General features: G+C 32.4%; 1 protein-coding gene across 1 annotated transcript in view; it reads right to left on the bottom strand.

Annotated features, from left to right (window-relative positions):
• Asap (ArfGAP domain of ASAP) overlaps positions 1 to 21441 on the bottom strand; it is a 65198-nt gene that overhangs the window by 27424 nt on the left and 16333 nt on the right. Inside the window, exons 4-5 of the mRNA XM_068770841.1 lie at positions 18285 to 18433; positions 729 to 983 (exon numbers count right to left, since the gene is read on the bottom strand). Of these exons, the coding sequence (XP_068626942.1) occupies positions 729 to 983; positions 18285 to 18433 (404 nt within the window). The remainder of the gene's footprint in view (positions 1 to 728; positions 984 to 18284; positions 18434 to 21441) is intronic.

Here is a 21441-nt window from a genome sequence, read left to right on the forward strand (position 1 = left end):
TAATACTAATGATATCAATACTTCCTAGATAGATCGATAAAGCAGTAAATAAAAATATAAATACATTTTTAAAATCATCTACAATAAAAAAAAACAAATTCAAAGAGTTGCCTCGTAAAATAGTATATTAGAACCGATAAATTTTTAAGTTGATTAACTAGAAAAAGGCATATAAATATAATTTAAAAGAAAAATCCACTGCAATTTTTTACAAAGAACATACTCGTACATCAAATATAATAAAATTTCCCGACATTACGTACTTTTACGTTCAGCTATAATATATATTCAGCATGCACTAGACGTCTCACAACGAGCGAGGTTTAAAAGCAAACTCGATGCTGGACCGTATTCATTGATTACATAATAAAATAAAATTTTCCCCGCTTCGAACGCCGTGAGAAAAATACTACAACAAATAAGGTAAATGTGAACTACAAATGTAAACATCCGTTAATGCATACAATTTTAACTAGGAAAACGTACTCTACCGACTAACAGTTTTTAAAGCATTTTTAAGGGCATAAACTTTTTCAACTAAGAAAAAAAATGTTTTACTTCGCTTGGAAAACAGTTATTACCATGATTAGCATGGCTTGAAAAAGTCAGTTATTTAGCGAACTTAAACCAAACTAACCTAAATAAACAACGTACTCACTGTCGCGTAATAACGTAAAAGCATATACTATAAATAATTTGTAGTGTAAATATAATGATATTTATCTCACCTCACACATTTGCAACTGAAACAGTCTTCTCTCCTTTTCCATCTCATCAGCTATCTCAGCGGGCGTTACTTCTGTCCTGATCAGACCAGCTTCTTTTGCCTGCGATTTTTTTTCTTTTTCTATTTTCAGGTACTTAGATTCGTAGTCTTTTGAGGCTTTGTCAAACGGCCTTTTCAAATCACCCTTAACACCCCTGAGGTCACCTTTTAAAAGACTGTCCACTGGAAACATGACTATGTTGTTTACATTCTGCATCTGCGGACAAGAATATTAATATTTAGTCCTGTTTTATTACAAAAAGAGAACATAGAACGGATTTAGTAATAAAACACTATAAATATTAGTAAAGTAAAGAAAACTTGTTTCAAACTTTGTATTATAATTAAATACGGGTAGAACGATATGTCCGGGCGTTAACACGCCGCAAGTACGGTACAAGGACGTTTTCGTGTTCAAAGTAAACTCTTGTAATAAAGAATGCACTTTAAATTTCACAAAATTTTTCGAAATAAAATTTAAAGTCGTCTTATTTAAATTTAACCCAAAATATTTTGTAAGTACTTAAGTTATTATCATAATTAAATAACTCTGAAGTCTTCCATCGCGGTACATCAGGGGTGAACAAGCTTTTGAATCAACGAGCTAATTTAAATTTTAAAATTGTTCGGTGGGCCGCATATAAAGATTTCATATACAAATTACTTAATACAAAACATCAATCAAACGCGTTACGTTCGTATTCCATGTTTGTACGAGTCACCGACAATTTTTTCAGTTTAGTACATATACCTATCTGATTATGAGAAAATCGAAAAAAATAAATTACATTTTAGAAACGCTTGAAAGGCCAAATTAGCGCGTTTAAAGGACCACGTTCCATCCCTGCGGTGCTTAATTAAAAAACCACGCTAAATGCACCACATCTAGTACAAATATTGTATGAACATCCTTAAATTGAAAAGAGAAAACGTAAAACGTTGAGTATGGTTTATAGTTATTTTATCAACATTCGTTGTGGATCACATCAAAATTGTAAAATTTTAACGTTACCACATTTGTAAGAATAAGGAATGATCATAAATGATATTTATTACATAGGTAGTTAATACCTACAACAGGGATTTCCGACGAAATAAAATTCATGTTTATAATTTTAGTTAATAGGATATATTCGATTAGTGCTGGGTACTGTTAGCCTTTCTGGCTTTTACAGCTGCGTCGGACTCAAAGCTCGCGGATCGAGTAATCGATATCTACTCGGTTGACGGAGAAAGGTGTGAACGTTTTTTCCGAAGACTTTTTTACCTGAATCGATATTAAAGTTGGAAGAAGATCGTTCTGAGTCGCCAGTGAGTGGCATTACGTCGCACACGGAGGAGGTTAAAACTAAAATTGCGAAGCAAAAACTTTAATAAGTAATTGTAAATAGTTGAAATGTCAGTGGAAAGGTCACAGGTTTGTTGAGGTCATCGGAAGACACTGGATACAGGGAGGATCCATCAAATCTTATCGGAAGACTTTGAGGGTGACATGTCGAGCACTGATCGTCTTACGATTGAAATGATAACAAGGATTGTAAGTAGCATTTCACTTTATCACTTCGTAAATCACCCTCGCTTTCACGCGGCTTACCTTAGTAAAATCGATTTAAGAACTTTTCATGCAGAAGAACAGTGTGCTTGAATGTCTTTAATTGTTTAACTTTTCATTAAGTATGTACGTCATATTTTTCACTTTTCGCCTTAAAAATAGTATCACGAGGGACAATTATCTAACAAACAAAGAAATAAAAAAGCTTCATAATAAAGCAAATACATATCAATGCGTGATAAATAATAAAGCTGTTTATCTTCGTACAAGAAGCATACGAGTCTAGTTAATACTTAATCAAATTAAGTAATTTCTAACTAATCTTTCAGCAAAGAGTCATTCATTTTGATAAAGACCACGTCCACTCGGTTGCATATGCACCGCTCGACGGAGCGTCTAACAACCAAGCTAAATACGAGTAGCAAAGTCGGTTGAGCAACCTTAATCTGCGCGGGCCTTATGTGCATAGGCCATGAATAGGGGCTGATACAAGATTGTATACAACAAAAATATGAATAGTATGTGTTTAGCTCGAACATTGTCATGGCTTTCTTTATAGTATTTGAAATTTCAATAGTGTTATTAATTCTAAAATGTGTTTGTCTCGTCGCGTTTACATACTAAACACGAGTCATAAGTTGTTTTCCCTTTAATTTCATTCCAAAATCGAATAGTGAATAGTAATGTCTGTTAACAAAAGAACCTAAAACATAAGGAAGACAGTCGTTGCGACTGTTATGTGGCAACCATGGTTTTAAAATTTCGCTTAAGTACATAACAACGCTGACGAGTAAAATTATCTAGTGTTCAACGATCATGACAGGAAAAGACAAAAACCGGAAGCCTTCGAGCTTTGCTACCTTAAGAGAGGTCTTAGGATAGGCGGTCTCTGTGCCCTGATGCCTTAAACTTGCGGAATCTGTAAATGTCATTTGGGCAGCAGTAACAAAAAAGGAACTACGTATCATTAGAACACCAGCTGTTAATCAAAGCCGCTTCAAGATCTTCTCACGTGCAAAAACCAAGTCTTTCAAAAATTGATTTCCACTCCAGAACCTAAAGGCACCAGCGTCCACCTGTTCTGCGCGCTGTCTACTATCTATACAAATATTAACCTACAAACTTATTCACTTTATTCCTCGTTACTTACCTTTCGCATTAAAAAACCAAATCGTTAAAATTGGTAAAAAAAAGAACAGATTGTCAATTAGTAGAATATTCCTTCGCCTTCGGCATTACGTTAGCGGCTTTACTTTGTATAAGAAGTTAATAAAAACTGTATTTAAGTAATAATTTTAAGCACGTTTGTTAAAACGATCATAAAATTCTGCGAGAAATCATTTGGAAGAACTTGATTTAATATTAGATTCTACTAAATTGTGATCTTCAGGCATTATTCTCTGAACGTACACAAATGATTGAAAGTGCGAGACTAAAATGATTTAATGAAAAAGCAAAAGAATAACGATAATGATGACTTTGCCTATTATTCAAAAAATCAACATGTCGCACACCATTATACTAGTGTTACGTTATGCTGGAGGTATGTGCTTAGTCCATCCTAGTATAGAAATAATGTTCTTTTTCCTATTAATTTTTTTATTATTTTTGTGTTCATAATATCAGTAATTAAAAACTAAAAACTTAAACTACTCTGGACAAATGAACCCTATCCAAAATGGACTGATATCAAGACCCCATAGTTAAATTACTTAAATAAACTTATATCTACTTTTTTTCGATTGTCATCATTTATACAGAAGATACATTTTTGAACGTACAAAAATAATACTTTCTATTAAAATATTAGTCATTCTCATAACAATTCGGTAGACGTAACAAAATATATACATTATCTTAAAAGTTTAAAAAAGTACTCGTCGTTTCAAACCATAAACGCCCACTGGAAGGCAAGGCATAGGCCACCTTCTAAGATTTCCAAGGGGGCATATATACAATAATCGCCACACTTGGTAAGCAGAGTGGCAGATCGCAGTGCGGTACGGTACGCAGAGGATGCTGCTGCCCATCCTCTGAAAATATGTTTGTGAGTAATAGTAATCCTAAATGATTATTGCATTATATGTGAATGATTGATTGTATTACGGAAATCGAACCCGTGATCTACAATCGCAAGTCTTTTACTGCTGGGTTAAAACAGCTCATCATAAAAAGTGAACGACACCCTAAATTAGTTTTCGTTAATGTTGGGATCGAAAGAGTGGCGACTGAAGAAAGCGGCAGTGTGGGAAATGTGAACTAATAACATAATTTAGGCCGGTAAGTCACTGGTTGCAGGCAGCAGAAGAACGGTTATCGTGGCTACCTTTAAAGGAAGCTTTTGTCTTGCAGTGTGTGTCTATCGGCTAAAAAGAAGAAAAATAAGAATGTCCGATTTCAACTGTTTAAATGCTGTCAACCACTTTAGGGATCCCTTTATGATACATGATACTTAATACGTAACGTAAATATGCGGTGTTTTGTGTAGCAATAGTTATTAAAATATGCTGTTGTCTTCTTTAAGAAAATAATTAAAAGCAAGTATTTATTACATAAATTTAACGGGCGATAAGTCGAGTCACTCAAGCGTATGCACAGGTGACAGGCAAGACCCGGAAGAACGTGTCACAAAGGGTTCTACTACGCTACGAAACCCTTCCCGTGCATTATTCCTGGCTAATGAATACCACCCTGCTAATTGCTACGTCATAAGGAAACTTTTACCGTAATTTAGATTAACATAAACATTTTTAATGGTCACAAAGTATTTAAACATATTTATGTCATAACACGTTAGTAAAAACTATTCTTTACAAATAGATTTTTAACGTTTTTATCATTTGTAATGAAAGATAAATTTGCTCTACTGTCTGTATAATTTTTTGTTTGAGAATACCGAGCGCAGATAGACTGAACCTCGTTTTCTGTAATAAAGCTTGAGGTATTCCATAGGAACCACGACTCGAACCGCTACATACAACTTTAATGCCGGATTAAGAGCGGCGGGCTCTTGCTTGCATCGCTTGGACAGACGCTTTTTGGGATCAGATGGCAGAAAGACCAGAGGCTTTGGCTAGGGTTGTCACTCGAAACGTCTTTAGCATTATGATTCGCGCATACTAAATCTAAGTAGCTATTACCTAGCTCACATTACTACCACTTCAACTCTTTGTCATCTCTTTAACTAAACAAACCAAAGAGCGTAATAGTTTATTTGGGGTGCATTAGAAGAACAGGCATTGAACTCGTAAGTAATTTTTTTTTTTGAATAAGCTATTCATATTACTTAAAGACGAACAATAGAAGTAATAACAGCAGCAACAGTATGGAATAGTCCAAGTTTTGTCAATTAAACAAAATTGCTTTTTGTTAATTTCGGGCTAAATTTTTTTGTCTTATATTGACAAAAGTTCCCTACACTTTGTTCTCTAAAAAGGCAATCATTTTCAAAGTTTTTCGTAAATTTTATAAGAGTGGCAATAATATAGCAAGCTAACTTTGGCACTATACGCAGTGAGCGCTCGCCAGTCTGTATAAAAAAAAAACTATTCAAGGGAATGACAAAAGCACTTCGAAAAAAAAATAGTACAATAGAATCTGCATTGAATATGACATGAAAAAACGTGTTTTTTTTTCTTCAAACTTCCCACAAACAACTTAACACATTACTGGTATGTCTGCTTTGCAAGAAGGCTAATATAGATTAGATTACATGTGTAGTTTTTACACCAGGAAAATACTTCCTTTTAGCCACAGATCAATTTCTTTTCTTCTTTTTAATAATAGCTTCTTTAATCAATATCTGATCATCTTGGTTATTTCTACACCAATAAGTAGCTTTAATGGTGTCATTCCGTCATTCTGTCAGATACGAATTACATAACTAACGTTGTACAGCAACAATATGTACCATTTTTGTTAAATCAACGATATTAAGCTTGCTCAGAACATGCAGAACGTATCCATCAAGGGTTTGTCCAGTCGTTATAGGTAATAAGTGTTATTGTCTTACAATAATTCTGAAATTCATTAGATTCTGGTTTCTTTTACATGCCGACGCTATTGCCCTTGTAGAGCAGACACAGCTTCGTCGGTCACAGGGCTCGCGGATTGGGAAAAAATTTGACGTAAATACAGCATTTAGTGTTAACTATGATTCCGTGAACCAAATGTTTGTTATAATATCAATTTATTCGATGTTTCTTCTCGTTAATGTGTTAGTGATGTTAACCTATGTAAATTTTGTAAAAGCAATTGTTAGAATGTATTTATCATTATTGTTTGTTGAAATTATTCGAGCTGATATCAATATCAAAAAACAATGCGCGATTATAAATGTTTATCTGGCATATGTAAGTTCTTTTAGTAGTTTATTAACTGAAAAAGAGAATTTTAGCTGTATTTGCAACAAATTCACGCTATACAAAGTAAGCGTTCGATCCCGAACGGTACATTGTGTACGAGCCGTGCACAACTGTGCAAAGCGTGACATATCACGAGGAGGGTTTCAGTGTCCTCGTATTTTGTAGAAAGGCGCTCATTGCGAGCTGAATGTGGCGAATGTAGACAATGGAGGCGGCTTACATACATACCATTTGAAATCACCTAAGCGATGTATGAATTGGCTACGACACTGAAAAGCGTTATGCGTGAAAAATGTATTGTTTTAATTTTAATATCCATTTAATAATAACAAAATTAATAACCATATTTTAAAACCGTTAATACATATTACATGTCATAGAAATAGAATTCGGTAAAAAATATTAAAATTATACATTATTCATGACAACACATACAATACAATCAAAGGTGAAAAGACAACCTTGTCGAGGTCGTTGGAAGGGGCCGACCGACCGCAAAAAAAATGTTGTACTATCTGCTGAACGTGACTAGCAGTAGAGGTCCTATAACTGAAAATGGACATATAATGAAAACAGACAAGTATACAATAGTATATGTAATACAAACAGTAAAAGAAATCAACACTAATTTTAATTTAGAAATAAGTAAAGCTTACACGGTCTGTCAGAGATCCTCAAATAAATAAGTTAAAATTTCTGTTTACAGTATTTATCATGTTATTTAAATGTGCGGTAGTCTACAATAAAATTAGAACGAATATATCCAACTGGTAAGAGATTTGTAAGAATCTTTATGACATAACAATAATGATGTGCCTACGTGTTAAAACAGGGAAACTACAAAAGGAAAACCTCTGAAGTTATATTTTCATTTCAAAGCTTATTTAATTTTTTAGGTGATGAAAGTAAGTTGTATCAGTAAGCTACAAAACTGTAATTAATATTACCACGGCTGACATAAGGAAGTTAAAACTTCATTAATTTTTATGATTATGCAAATATGAGATTTGCAACATTTTATCCAAACTATAAAACACTAACGAGGTACGAAAAGTAGGCCTCGATGTTCATCTTCTTTCTGTTAATGACTACATATAAGAGCTAATTAAATTAAAATTATTTATAATTCGCAAGTATAGACCGATGAGGTTTCATATTTTATAATAATTCGTTATTTTTCTAAAATTGTTCACTTTTTATGTTGTTATCGTGAGAACAATGATTGATCGAAAGCGATATCAATAGATATTATTCGCATTATAAAAATCATAATGAAATTATTTTTCATAAGCCAAACAATGTTTTCTGTACGTCTACACTACACTAAAGGAGAATAAGTTGATTAAATAAGTTTGTTTTTTTTCTCTTTATAATGCGTTTAGTTTTTCCTTCCTAATATGATAAATATTAATGTTATAAATTGTGTTATTCTATTATTGATTTTTAATTTATATTATATGGATATTGAATGTATATCGGCTACTCACGCTGTAGATTCTCCAATAAGAGTAGACGGTTGCAGACCAGTTAATAGAGATGAAAATATGTATACTGATGTTTCTTTTTTAGGTACAAGTGAACAGCAAAACAATAAAGTAGACCCGATCGCGAAAAACGTGTAAAATGATTTAGAATGACACGTACGTGTTAACTTAATTGAAACGTATTATCACCGTTCACACGTGTCGTGTATTGTAACACGTCTACAATAAAAACACGAGCGGACATACAAATTGTGAGTGGTTACCGCGGCGTAACACACTGAGGCACCACAATCTCGATACTATCGTATACAATGACACGCGAGGTTCCCATCGCTGCGCTCGTAAACAGTCTCGATTAGTCGTAAAAAGCTTATCACAATTGTTGAATTTAATTTAAAACGTTTTAATTGCAATTTATTTTTATTTCCTACAAATCGACCTAATAAAACGAGTAACTTCACTTCGGGCGTAACAATTGTAATTTTTATTTTATTTTTGTAAAATTAGCAGAGACCATTAGTGATCCACTATTATTTGATACTGAGCATAAGCAAGCTAAGCGCAAGCTATACTAGTTACCATAAAGTTGCAATGCGGCACGATAAAGTCAAACAATCGTAAACAAAACTGTATTATGTATACGTCATCCAATCTTATCAAGGCTCTGTACAAGTGCTATAATAGCAAATCAGTTATGTAAACGATAATCAAGGATATTTTCATTTACGTGAAAGTCACACTCACTATTAGAATAAATTTAACAACATACAGATGTGTTACAGTTTTTGCTGTATATAGATATCGACTATCAACCTACGACTATCAAATACAGGGTCATAATAAAGTAACCTTTTTTTACAATAAATTCTTTCAATTCAAGCTTCAAGAGCTCAATGACCCCCCTTGTCAAACATATAATGCTAGCACGGAGGTCGTACAAGAAGTGTTCCCTAGAAAAGTCAAAGAAGAGTTGACATTAAGTAACTGCTAAGAAGTAAAGATTTATCGCCTTGTTTTTAGTCATGTCGTATTCTGTAACGCCCCGAAAATATTTAATTAAAGGAAAATATTTCGAAAAGAAATAGCGACGGTTCCAATAACTTAAACTTGCAGACGTGTTTTTGAGAACCTTCAGCATCATTTGGAAAAATAATTCCGAAGACCTGGATAACGGACACCTTAACGACATAATTTTCAAAAAATAAATTATATTCCTTTCTTTTTAATGAAAATTATTTATTCGTCAAAGGACAATATGTATGTATTTTAATATTATTATAATAAGTGTAATACTTTATTAAGGCCCAATCCATCGGATATACTTTACTACATGAGAAACATTCTCATTTACCTAGCTTGTTTTAAATTCATTCACATTCCATGACTAGAAACATTTCATATACAAAATATTAGATACAAAAATATGATTTTTATTTCTAGTCGAGAGTATCGTTGTATGTATTAAAAACAATATCAATGCAATATTTGATCTTAAGCAAATTGCAATATATGCATCGTTCAGTTTTTCTGCGTAACGATTATACGAACTGCGTAATGTAACGTTAATGTAACAACTATTATTGTTATAATTGAGAGCACGCGCACGCCGGCTTAATGCTATGCTATTGTATGCATATGAGATGTCATAACACCAACATCGTTGTTTATGTTTTTCATTTTTGATAGATACTATATAGTTTATATGCCCCATAGCTATCGCTTCTGTTTAATTTGACTTTCGCTACGGTTGACTGGGCTCACAAATAATTACGTAGGTATATGGTAAATAATAGTATGTTTGGCCTTGTAAACTTCTCGTTGTTAAAACAAGTATTCTCCCAGGGAGGATATGGCGTCTTAATCTATCATGTCTATTTTTGTTCGTGAGATATGCGTTTCCAGACTATATTTCCATTGTTTCTGAACAATGAAAACAAAATATTATTTCAAACAAAATGTGTAAGCTTGCTGAGAGTCTTACTCGTAATTTGCAAACGTGGGTCGATCCTTTGGCCAATTTTAAGGGAATATTTCTTTTTCATAATTTTCCATGGCAACGTTTTAACCGACATACATCAATTCTCTGCAAGACATGTTATTACATTTACGATGCATCTTAGAACGTGTTTTTCCTATTTAAATCTCAAATGAGTTTGTGGTTAAAATGTACAATTTTTAACAGTAAGCAATTTTACTTTTTATGTCCAGGCCGGTGACATTATAAAGAAAATAATTAAATTACAGCAAAGAACGATTTAAAAAGGCAAGCGGAGCGAAAAACGCCGAGTCCCGTCATGCGAAACGCGACAAACGGAGTCATTGTTGAGTAATGCCCGGGACCAGTTTTGTAACGCTTGGGATCCTTAATTTTTTTTTTGGTACTGTTAAAACTGATAATACCGCATACACACTAATATTACCTCTATATTGAAATAACAACATGTGTCGATAAGTTAAGAAATTTGTAAGATCAAAGTAGGTAGTAGTAAGTTGTTTCACCTTTTCTATTAAAAACCGTAACAATGTAGAATGAAAATGACAATGACGCATCGCAAAAACAAGGAGTATGTCGGACTTGCAACCTAAAAACCTTCAAATATTTCCTCATTGCTTAACAATAAGATCAAAAATATTCTGCAGCATACATTCGTAACTATGCTTATGCTGACATATTCCATTCTGTCAGAGGGTTGTATCTCGAATATTGGAGAATTATGCCAATAGCTGAAAGGTACTTCTATTTAATATCCACGTATAAGCCCTTCTCAGCTCCCAACAACAAATTGTCTTTGATTTAAACAATGTAATATATAATATTGGTAGTGATAAAAAACATATTCTCCTTGACAATCAAAGTACATGTGTCTGCTAAAACAGTATCTCCTATCTATGTTTTCTTTCGCTAGTTATTCTAATACGCGTTTGAAATAGGCCAATTAAAGTTATTCTTACCAGCTACCTGATGCCTTTTGTTCATCTTAAACGTTTGCTACATAACAAATAAATTAGCAAATATTGCAACCCAAACGACGAATGCGATGGAATGACGACATAAAGCAATGACCGGAGAGACTAAATGAAAAAGCAAAGAGTCGTCTGAAACCGGAGGTAGTGCTAAGACAGGATTTATTTTTAACGAGGCGAAAATAAACGCTGATGATTATTTTAATAAATAATGTTTAAGAATAAGAAAAAATATTCTTAAACATTTAGACTTGCAATGAATGCTTTTATTAATGCAAGCTTATGTCGTCACGAAATATAGATGTAAGCCGTAAGATTTTATAAGAATGCCGAGGGGAAAACCTTATATATCACGTACTCTACGCGGAAGATAGGGATATGGCGATTGCTACCTACTACTGCCGCTTATTTTTCAAAAGCTCGCTTTTGCAGACAATGAAATTCGCTTTCTTTACACTTGCAAACCTTTGACGCCTTCTGTGATCTTCTACGGCAAATATTACTATTATTAGAATATCATTAATGGTTTAAAAGATGCATATATATCTTAAAAAGTATTTCAGAACGATTTTTAAAAGATTTTTAATACACAGACACCATTTGTTACTTTCACTGTCGCTCATTTCTTCGACATGGATCGATATAAATTGTAACCAGGGGTAAGCGAAAATAAATGTCTCAATTCCGTAATATTCAGTATTATTATTCCTGTTCAACGTTTTGTAAACATAATTTTCGACTAAAAAATTATACTCGGTAAAAGAGTATAAATAAATTTGTATTATTATGTAAATTGTTTAATCCAAAACAGTTTTCTGTATTATTGACTTTATATAAACCCTTATTACTGATACAACCAATTGAAATTTTGCAATCGCAAATAAAAATTAATACGAAGGACGTAAGACTGGATCTCTCGTGTCAAGGACGGGTCGAGGATTCTGCGCAGCTTAAACGGTACGTAGTCACTGCTTCTATACAATATCAAAGCTCACCTTATGTCACTTTAGCTAAGTTGAAGTAAGTAAGTTTGAATTTAATGCAATAATATATAGAAACATAATACCATTCGTTATAGCGTGTAATATATTATATCATCGATATACATTCTACCCTACTATTCTACAAGGGTTTCATATACCACGTAAAAATAACATCGTACGAAAAAGCGTTAAAAAAATCGGATTCCTACATATTTAAGTAAATTATTTTTTATTAACTGTTCCTGCAGACTTTGTTCTACCACAAGTTATTGCTTATAGCCTTCAAAAAATTTTCAAAGTGTTCACTTAGCTATTAAAATTATTTTGCGACCACACTTAACCATATAAAACTTAAACATGCATCTACTGTCTCTTAAACAAAAAAAGTGATTAGTGAATCAATGATAACGGTCGAGAAATAAAGTAATTTTTAAATAAAGTTTTTTTTAACCTGCCTACTTATAATTTATCACAATAATTCCGAAAAGTTGTTGAGTATTCGTAAACGTATCTGTTTATCGAGCAGTGGTAGCTCAGCGGTAGATGACTGAGACTTGTGATCGAAGGTCCCACGTTCTATACCCGGGACAAAAACTTACATAATTCATTCTATGCATTAATTATATAGGATTGCCGCTGCTTACAAAGTTTCCAGAGTATGGATAGCAGTGTCCTCTGCATATTGTAATATCTCATTGCGATCGCCAACTCGCCGATTCATATAAAATCGAACGCATTTACTTTAATAAATTTTCTTTTTACCGTTGTACAGACGAAAGTTAATTTGAGAAATTATTTTAATGTAGATAAATTTAATGTTTTTAAAAACTTGGTATCAGTACCAAAAAAATATAGTGTTTTTAAAGTTAAGGTACTTAGACGCCTTCAGTGGCGTCATGCGGGTCTTAATTTTTCTATTAATGTCCTTTTCAAAAACACACAAAACAATTATTGAACGTTCAATTTTACAGTTTATTCCTCTCCAGAGCTTATTGAAGTGTATTTCGTCACGCGACCTTAATTAAATTAATATACAAGTCTACAAAATTTAGAGGCACATTTTAAAAATGTATTTTTAACGACTACGTATATTCTAAACAATGAACAAAACTATTAAACATCTCGTTAATTTTAAGACCTTTCACATGAATGTATCAAATATGCATTTTTAGTTTTGGTAAAACAACTGAAAACAAAACTATGTGATGATGTTCTATTCTAAGTGTGAATAACGTTACAGTCGGGTAAACATGATCGTTATGCGATAATAACTTATATGTTATTACATATTATTGCAGTAACCTTTAATTGAACATCATACTAATTTAATTTTGTTGTCAGCATTTAAAGAAACTAGTTTTAAGTATCAAGGGGACCAGAAAGTAGTCGTTTCTGTCGACATATTTTACAGAAAAATCGATTGATTTTTACCGCTCCGTCTTTGAAAATTTGTGTACTATGTATGTATATATTGTTGATTTGAAATAAAAACTTTAAAGAAAGCGGCTTTACTTTCCGGTCCCCCTGATGTTTAGCACAATTTACTTCGCCTAACTAACATAATCGAACACCACCGCCATAGAAACTCTCTATGTATTTCATAACTGTCTAGTAGATTGAACATAGCGTCTGCACGAATAAGCGCTCAGATACGTCGATACGGGAACTTAAAATTTCTTATAATGATTGTCTATCTAACTCCTTAGAATTAAAATATGTAACGAAAATAATAAATCCCAATTCAACGTCTCATATTTCATAAATACGAATGTGTAGTGTAAATTAAGTAAACGCATGTTTAAAAGTAATTTTAAATAAATTAGCGGCGGGTATGAAATTATGAAGTGCTTTTGTGTTTCACGAATTCATTGAGTTGAGGCGGTAAATGGCCGTAACAGTTACCGTTTCGTGCAAACAGCAAACTGGGCCGCACTACTTAGCAGTACGACTCGGGGCCAGCATACAATTCCTGTATTTCTGTTATTCGGAATTAAAAAAAATATTTAGATATAATTAACATACTGCTCTCATTTCTCTTGTAGTTTTCATTGTAAATAATTAATACTAAAAAATCATAATCTACTCTTAAAATATTTAATTAAACATAAGGATGTTTTTGTTTATTATTTTAATCAACAATATTTAATATCATATGAATAGACTCGAAGACAAAGTAATCGACATAGCCAGGCGGACAGGCAAGTTGAAGTGGCAGAACAGGCCACACAGCGTGCATAAGAGATGATCAAGTTTTTTTTTTAAATTTTCTTCTTTCTTCCCTCAAAATTATTATCGTACTTTTTCCAGTCAATTATTCATCATAAAATCTTTCAGTCCTTAAGAATCTCTGGTCATCCTTTCAACCGTCACCATTCACAATTCTACGCCATTCCCAAAGTATCATAGATTATTTACGACATTATCATTTCCTTGTTTTATATATATTAAAATTCATCATGTTCTATGACTAAATTATTATTCAGCTTTGTTAATTTTTTATATATTCTTACATATATTAACATTCTTGGGGTCTTACCCGACCTTTTACTGAGTTTTATTATTTTGATCTAATTTTTCTCACAATTACCTCCTTAATTGTCGTTCTGCAGTACTTTAGAAATAGTCGGCGACACTCATCGTCGCCAAAGAGAGTGGAAGTAGAATTTCTTTCCTAGCTCACATTCTATTTTATTTCGGATCGTCCGAATGGCGGACAGCCGGTGATCCGATGCAGCACGGTCTGTTCCACCCTCAGTTTATAGAGGCATGAGGGACTCTCCTTGAGGTTAAACCGATGAAGGTACTCTGAGAATCAGCCGTGCCGCGTGTGAACATGGGGACCAGTACCGTGTCTGGGTACATCTGGCGAAGTACACGATAGTCGCCCGCAACTTAGACAAATGATCTTGTAAGAAATCTACAGTGAAGGTTTATGTCCAGCAGAAGACTACCAACAGATGATATAAGAGTGATGATGATTTAATATTAAACATAATAAATAACAGGCAGTACTCTTTGATGAAGATGATGAGTGTTTTTAGCATTGCTTCAGGGTCCAGTAACATTGACTATTATGCAGTAAGGATGGATCCGCATCGGTGCCATGAAAATATGGTGCTGGAGAATAAAATTGCGGATTTATGTACTTTGCACCTTTATATTTATTCTAATTTGTTTCGCTAGTGTTTTTTTGCTTTTACTAAACGCAGACAGGTGGGAGAAAGTTGCGAAGTTAGCAGATAGTCGCCGACATAGTAATTGAGTCTCTGTAAATATTTATATAATGTAGACTATATTGATCACACCTGAATTTCATTATATATATTCCGGTATTCAATAATTAACAAATAGAACGTATATACAAGAAAAGTTTCGCACTGCCATCTGCATACCAAGTACCTTAACTTTTATCCAGAATATTTACTTGGATGCAACTACGAAAATGAAATCGTCTCTCAAGAAAAGAAATACATTATAGACTAGAAAAACGCTATTAAAAATAATAAAATAAAAATTGAATACGTCGCAGGCATATGTTAACCTGCCTATATTGTAATATTACTTTAGCTTCAATACTTGCATCGTGGGTGGAAGCACTACTTACGAGTGAACTGAACTTAAAAGCAATATTTCTTTAGAAGTACTTAAACTTCTAAAAAAATAAATCGACGGCAAATGCAAAAAAAGATGTATAAAGTACTAAAACAAGGTAATACCAACTAAGGTTTTAATACAATGTTATTTCTATTATATTTCTGTAAATATAACTTAATTCATTATTAATTGCCTCAATTTTCTTCTTCAATACCAGTAGTTAAAATATCCTTTTGTTTTATCACTACAATTACTTGTAGCAATTGCATAATTGAAAATCATTTTTTAAATACTTAGTCTTCTCATAATTATTGTTACAAAGTAAAACAACATCTTTTATTATTCATAACATTTACTATAAGGTGTTAGTTTACATTAATATTAAACCATTAAAATATTTAAAGTTCGATGTGGTCCCCATTGGCTGCAAAACAGTCTTTTAATTGTTGTTCTTTCGATGGGAAAATTCTTCACTGCCATTCATAAGGATTGTTTCATGGACCTCAAATTATCATGGCGTTTAGAGTAAGCCTTACTCTCGATAAATGACTCAGAATCATGATCCAGTGGATTAATACCAGGATTAGATTAATCCAGTCTTCAGCTCTGATGAAGTTCGGAACCAAGATTGGGAGGATCGAGCTTTATGACCCGACGCCGTGTCTTGTTGAAAGGACCATTCTTGGTTATTGAACATATTAATGTTAAGGAGCTTAACTACCTTTTCACGAATAATATAATATATTATTCGTGTACATATATATACACTTGTGCCGATGTCACTCCTAACACTCTACCAAACCATTACTAAAGTCAACTAACACCCACGTTGTAGTCTGTTAAATAGTTGGAAAGCTTCTTTAGATATTTCAGCATAAATACGGTCATTTTGTTTGTAAAAATTTTCTCTCTTAAAAATTTTATTGTGAATTTTCTTTGCGTAACGCTGCAGCAATTATTTCGATGTTACCGTATTATTTTTAAAATTATCAGTTGAGAAATGACCAATGCCTCGCTTATAGGCTGCAAATCCTTTAAAAGTCCTCTTTTAAAATAAGGGACGTGCTTTTTTTGCTTTCGGACAAGATTTCTTCGAATTTTTTTCCTTACTGCTTTGATCGTAAGAACACTACGTGGACTGTCAGTTACTTTTCTGTCATAAAATAGAGGAGGTTTCATAGTATCTATTAATAGCCCGGTAAACAAATTTGACTAATACCCAGCGTACGGAGGATTTTAAATATGGTATATGGCATCATATCTACTTTATGTAATGCGCTCGGTATCGGTCGGTATCCGTATTTTTTAATATATTGGCACAAAAAAAAACACTAGGAACAATCATATAAAAATGACAGATTCCAAATTCAAAAGTAATATTCTGTTTATATTTTATGTATTGTTAGAAGTAGATGGTATTATTCAACAATGACTATTCATCGTATACTTACTCGCTAGTTTTGAAAGTAGTATAGATGGGAACATCGCATTTAAAAACGGACTGGTATTTTAAAGAGACAAGTATAAGCGAATATTTATTTATTTATGCAGGTATTCAACATTAAGTATAATCCATTAACCTATTTGCATCGCATGGAAATATGAAAAATGACCCGATTCATAATCAACGTTTTTATATTTAAATAAAAAATTGTTTAAAAATAAAAAGACCATACTTCAAAATTATTAATTTTCTACAGTATGCTAACATTTAAAATGTGGGATGCATGTAACTACTTCACAATTTTCAGAATGGTTAATATTTTCTCACATATCATTTTTTTTTTTGATTAGGAATAAAATTAGTTACCAACAAATAGAAGCAATGTAACAAATCATCATTTCAATCAAGCAATATTGTAACTAGTTTCGATTGCGGAAGATAATACAGGAGGGAAACATTGCCAAGCTGTTAGAGGAAGAAGAAAGACGCCAAATATTTTTGGAGTGTTGTAAAAATTAATAAGTAAGGTAATTAAAAGCAACAAATTCAGGTCTGATAAATCTAGAATAAGAAAACAAACTATCATAGTTTGTTTTCTTATTCTAGTATGTGACGTAGAATCTAACAAAGCAAAAATAAAAATGTAAAATATTTCAATAAACAAAAGTAAATTAATTTAAAATGTAAAAATAGTACCTCGGGGGGTGAAGGCGAAGTAAGATAGGTGACATAAGAAAAGAATAGAAGAGAATGTTTCAAATAAAAGAAAGATGCGTAGAAAATAATGTGAGGGATAAAGCATGAAGGTGAAATTAAAAAAGCTAGTCAAAAATTTATTGAGAACATATTGTCCCTTCGTACCTAAGACAAGGAAATGTACGAGAAGTCCTCAGTAATGGAGCCAAACAAGCAATGTAACTGTCATTAGCATCAGTACTCTATTATTAGAGAGTGTGTTATTACAATTTACATATTTTGTTTCAATGCCGAACGCTGCTACGTATATAAATGCTCCGATGATAGTGATGACCAGGATGACCAGGAAAATGAAGCGTATTTATACGCTTATAGTGTAAATTAGTTAAGTTTTATACGTTATCCGAGGAAATCTTCCTGAAATAAAATTGACTTACCAAAGTTTTCATGAGCGCAGAAAGTTCCTTGGTAACAACTGCAAACTTGAAGAAGGCGGCACCGATGTCCGGCTCAGAGTCTTTGCTGAGTGCATTCCCTCCGAGCCGCTCCAGCGCCCGCGATAGGTACATCTCGTTGTCCACGTGCGCTATCGATATTTTTAAAATTAATTTCATGTTACAGTTATTTATTATATAATACACGCAAATTACTTTTTTCGCGGTCCATTTTTATTTGTGCGATTGCTTTTATGCAGTATATAAAAGTATCGATTACAATGGATTATAATTGATATCAATAAAAAATTAACAGATAACATCTTGTATATCTTATAAATGTATGACTAGCGATACGTATACAAGCTACACGGTAACTGAAAATAGTCGAATCTAAACGAGTACGAGTTAGTGTCTTCAAGTAACGAAAGCTATTTTGAACAGTTTACTACGATAGAGTTCGTGCATTACCAGACTACGAAGTATATACGTTTTATCAATTCCTTGTTACTACGTATGTTTTCTACACGAGACTCATTTTGGGGGGGTGGGCACTATTTACCGCATAAAATTACCTTTTAATTAGTTTTCATTGTTACTGATATCTGATATTCGGAAGAATGGGCTTATTACTGAAAACACTTCTGTATCTAAAAAAACGTCAGAATTCTATTGGAAAAATAAAACCGATAATTACTCCTGCTTCTGCTAATGTCTGCAAACCTTCTTTCTTATACGCAGGTAAACTTGAAATAGTTCCTTTTCATGGTTTATCAATTAGTATCTGATTTGTTTTATTATCGCAATCAAACAGCTGTGTACTACAATTACAAGTATTACAAGGTGGACAATTACAGTTAAGAAGCATTCATCGATGTTACTTTCATAATTTGTTAGGGTATATCATTAACTTTAGATAAGCATGCATCCGCATTTCCGATTTCAGATTATTATTGATTTATAACAATTATCGGTGCAAGTATTGCCATGCCACCTTTTCTTTATACATGTTGATTTTATAAGTGTAAAAGCTACAAAGGGAAGATTGTATTGCTCATTTGTTATCGATGAATTTATGGTACACCCTATTATAAAACAAATAGTTTCGATCATAATAAATAACATAATGAAAATTTAATAACAATAAGCTTTGTCACGATTCGAATTACTATACATTAAAATTAACAATATATATGTAAGCTTTTATATCTTTAGCAAAAAACTCTGTATAATAATGAGCGGTTGTGTCCACAGGAAATAATAAGAAAGTGAGTAAAGACAATGTCTATCATTACCTATTTCTAAGAGAACAACGATGAATTGGTTAATAAATAAAATTATACGAAATGAACATGAGATTGGTGTAATGCATGAAGAAAATATGAACTGTAAATGAAAAACAAAAAGTTATCTAAAAAAAAATCATGTTAATCATATTTCTACGCGTTTACTTTTTTTTTTTAATTCTACAAAAATATTACACTAGGTATAATTTTAAGTTAACATTTATTATAAATATATTACAAAACAATGTTCTCCCTGTGTTATATCTCAAATCTTAGGAGACACAGCGTGCGTAATCTAATAATATAGACAATAAGGAAACTAAAATGGTCTTTAAGTATTAGCAACTATGAAACATTTATACATAAAATTATTAAAAAGAAGATTTAAATATTTTTTACACAAAAGTAAACAATATTCAGAATAAAAAACACTTAACGAGCATTACTCTGCAACATTTACGTCCCGATACTTTGCAGAAAGGAGTATTTAAATTTTGATAGAAAATTACTGAAACATCAATTTTTGGTTACACGGCTGGGAGTTCATTGTACTCAAACGCTAGTCTGGCCATCGGTGAGTATAATCATAATATTATTTTCAATATTGGGGATCATTATCCTTAAAATTACTTTGACATTATTATAAAAATAATGATATTATGAAAATCCAATGCAATAAATAATACAGAGGTAGGCGCCCACTACACCCTGCCAACTCTAACCCGTGAAATCTGCAAATGTTGTTTAGACAGCCGTGAAAGTCCGGTTTAAAAAATTTGTTACTACAATACCATAGTACTTGGTTTATATTGACATTGTATAACTAAGACTAGTGTACCAAGAATTCCACAATTTGTTACTTCATTTCCTAGTAGATGCAGTTTAATGAAGAGACACTTTGTCTTTCTTATGAGACGGTGGACGTTTAATTAGTTTCCCGTTTGGATTAACTTGTAGCTAAAGGTATTCGTCGTCGTGCCTGACTGAGCTGACGTTATTTATAACTAACAATTTTTTAATTACTTTTATATTTATACTAATAAGAATATAGTTTCAACCGAATTCTAATAATACTTTACTAAATAGAACACTCCGACAACATAATTTATTTAACAAACGAGTTATTGGGTCAATACCCGATATATATTATCGAGAATTATAAATCACAAACATTATTAATGAAATTGTAATTTTTAAGTGAAAGTGTTAATCTAAATTCTGTATTTATATGACCGGTTTGATGGAAGATTAACATATAATTAACATTGGCCTTATATCCGCATAGTTCTTCGTAAAGACTCAAAATTCATTCACTATCAAACCATGTATTGACAGCGTGATAAATTTAACATTAGTAAAAAAAATTAATGGACTCTCTTTTGTAGTGTGTCAATCGTGTCCATGTGACAGGTGGGGGAATGACTTTCGTTATACTACGACTAGTATAGTAATATCTGGCTGGTAGTAAATACATTAAAAAGTTTACATTAAAAAATTACAAGTTAGTCAATCTTGATTTCTATCTTTTTCATTTGTTTTTCTGTAAAAAAGATCGATATATTCTAATATTTTCCTTTAAAAAATATAACCCAAGCCGCGGAAAAAATTATTATTTATGGAACTAACAGTGTCAGTAAGAGTAGCACGAAGCTGATTTCCTATTTCAGTCTCTTCAGAATTATTTAGGCCGTGTCAAGTTAACATTGAGGTCTGACAAAATTATCGCGCTTTTGTGAATAAAGACTTTTTATATAAAATGCAACGGAACTCCTTCCCCAAGCTATTACATAAACATTGTTTACATGTAAAAAATAATTAATCGTATTCCTGTATTAAGTTTCATTAAGTTTAGTTAGAACAATGAGAACATTTGT

This window comes from Battus philenor, unplaced genomic scaffold (assembly GCF_028537555.1).
Source record: "Battus philenor isolate CCGP_79_NKW_IND1 unplaced genomic scaffold, ilBatPhil1.0.hap1 SCAF_3, whole genome shotgun sequence".
NCBI lineage: Eukaryota > Metazoa > Arthropoda > Insecta > Lepidoptera > Papilionidae > Battus > Battus philenor.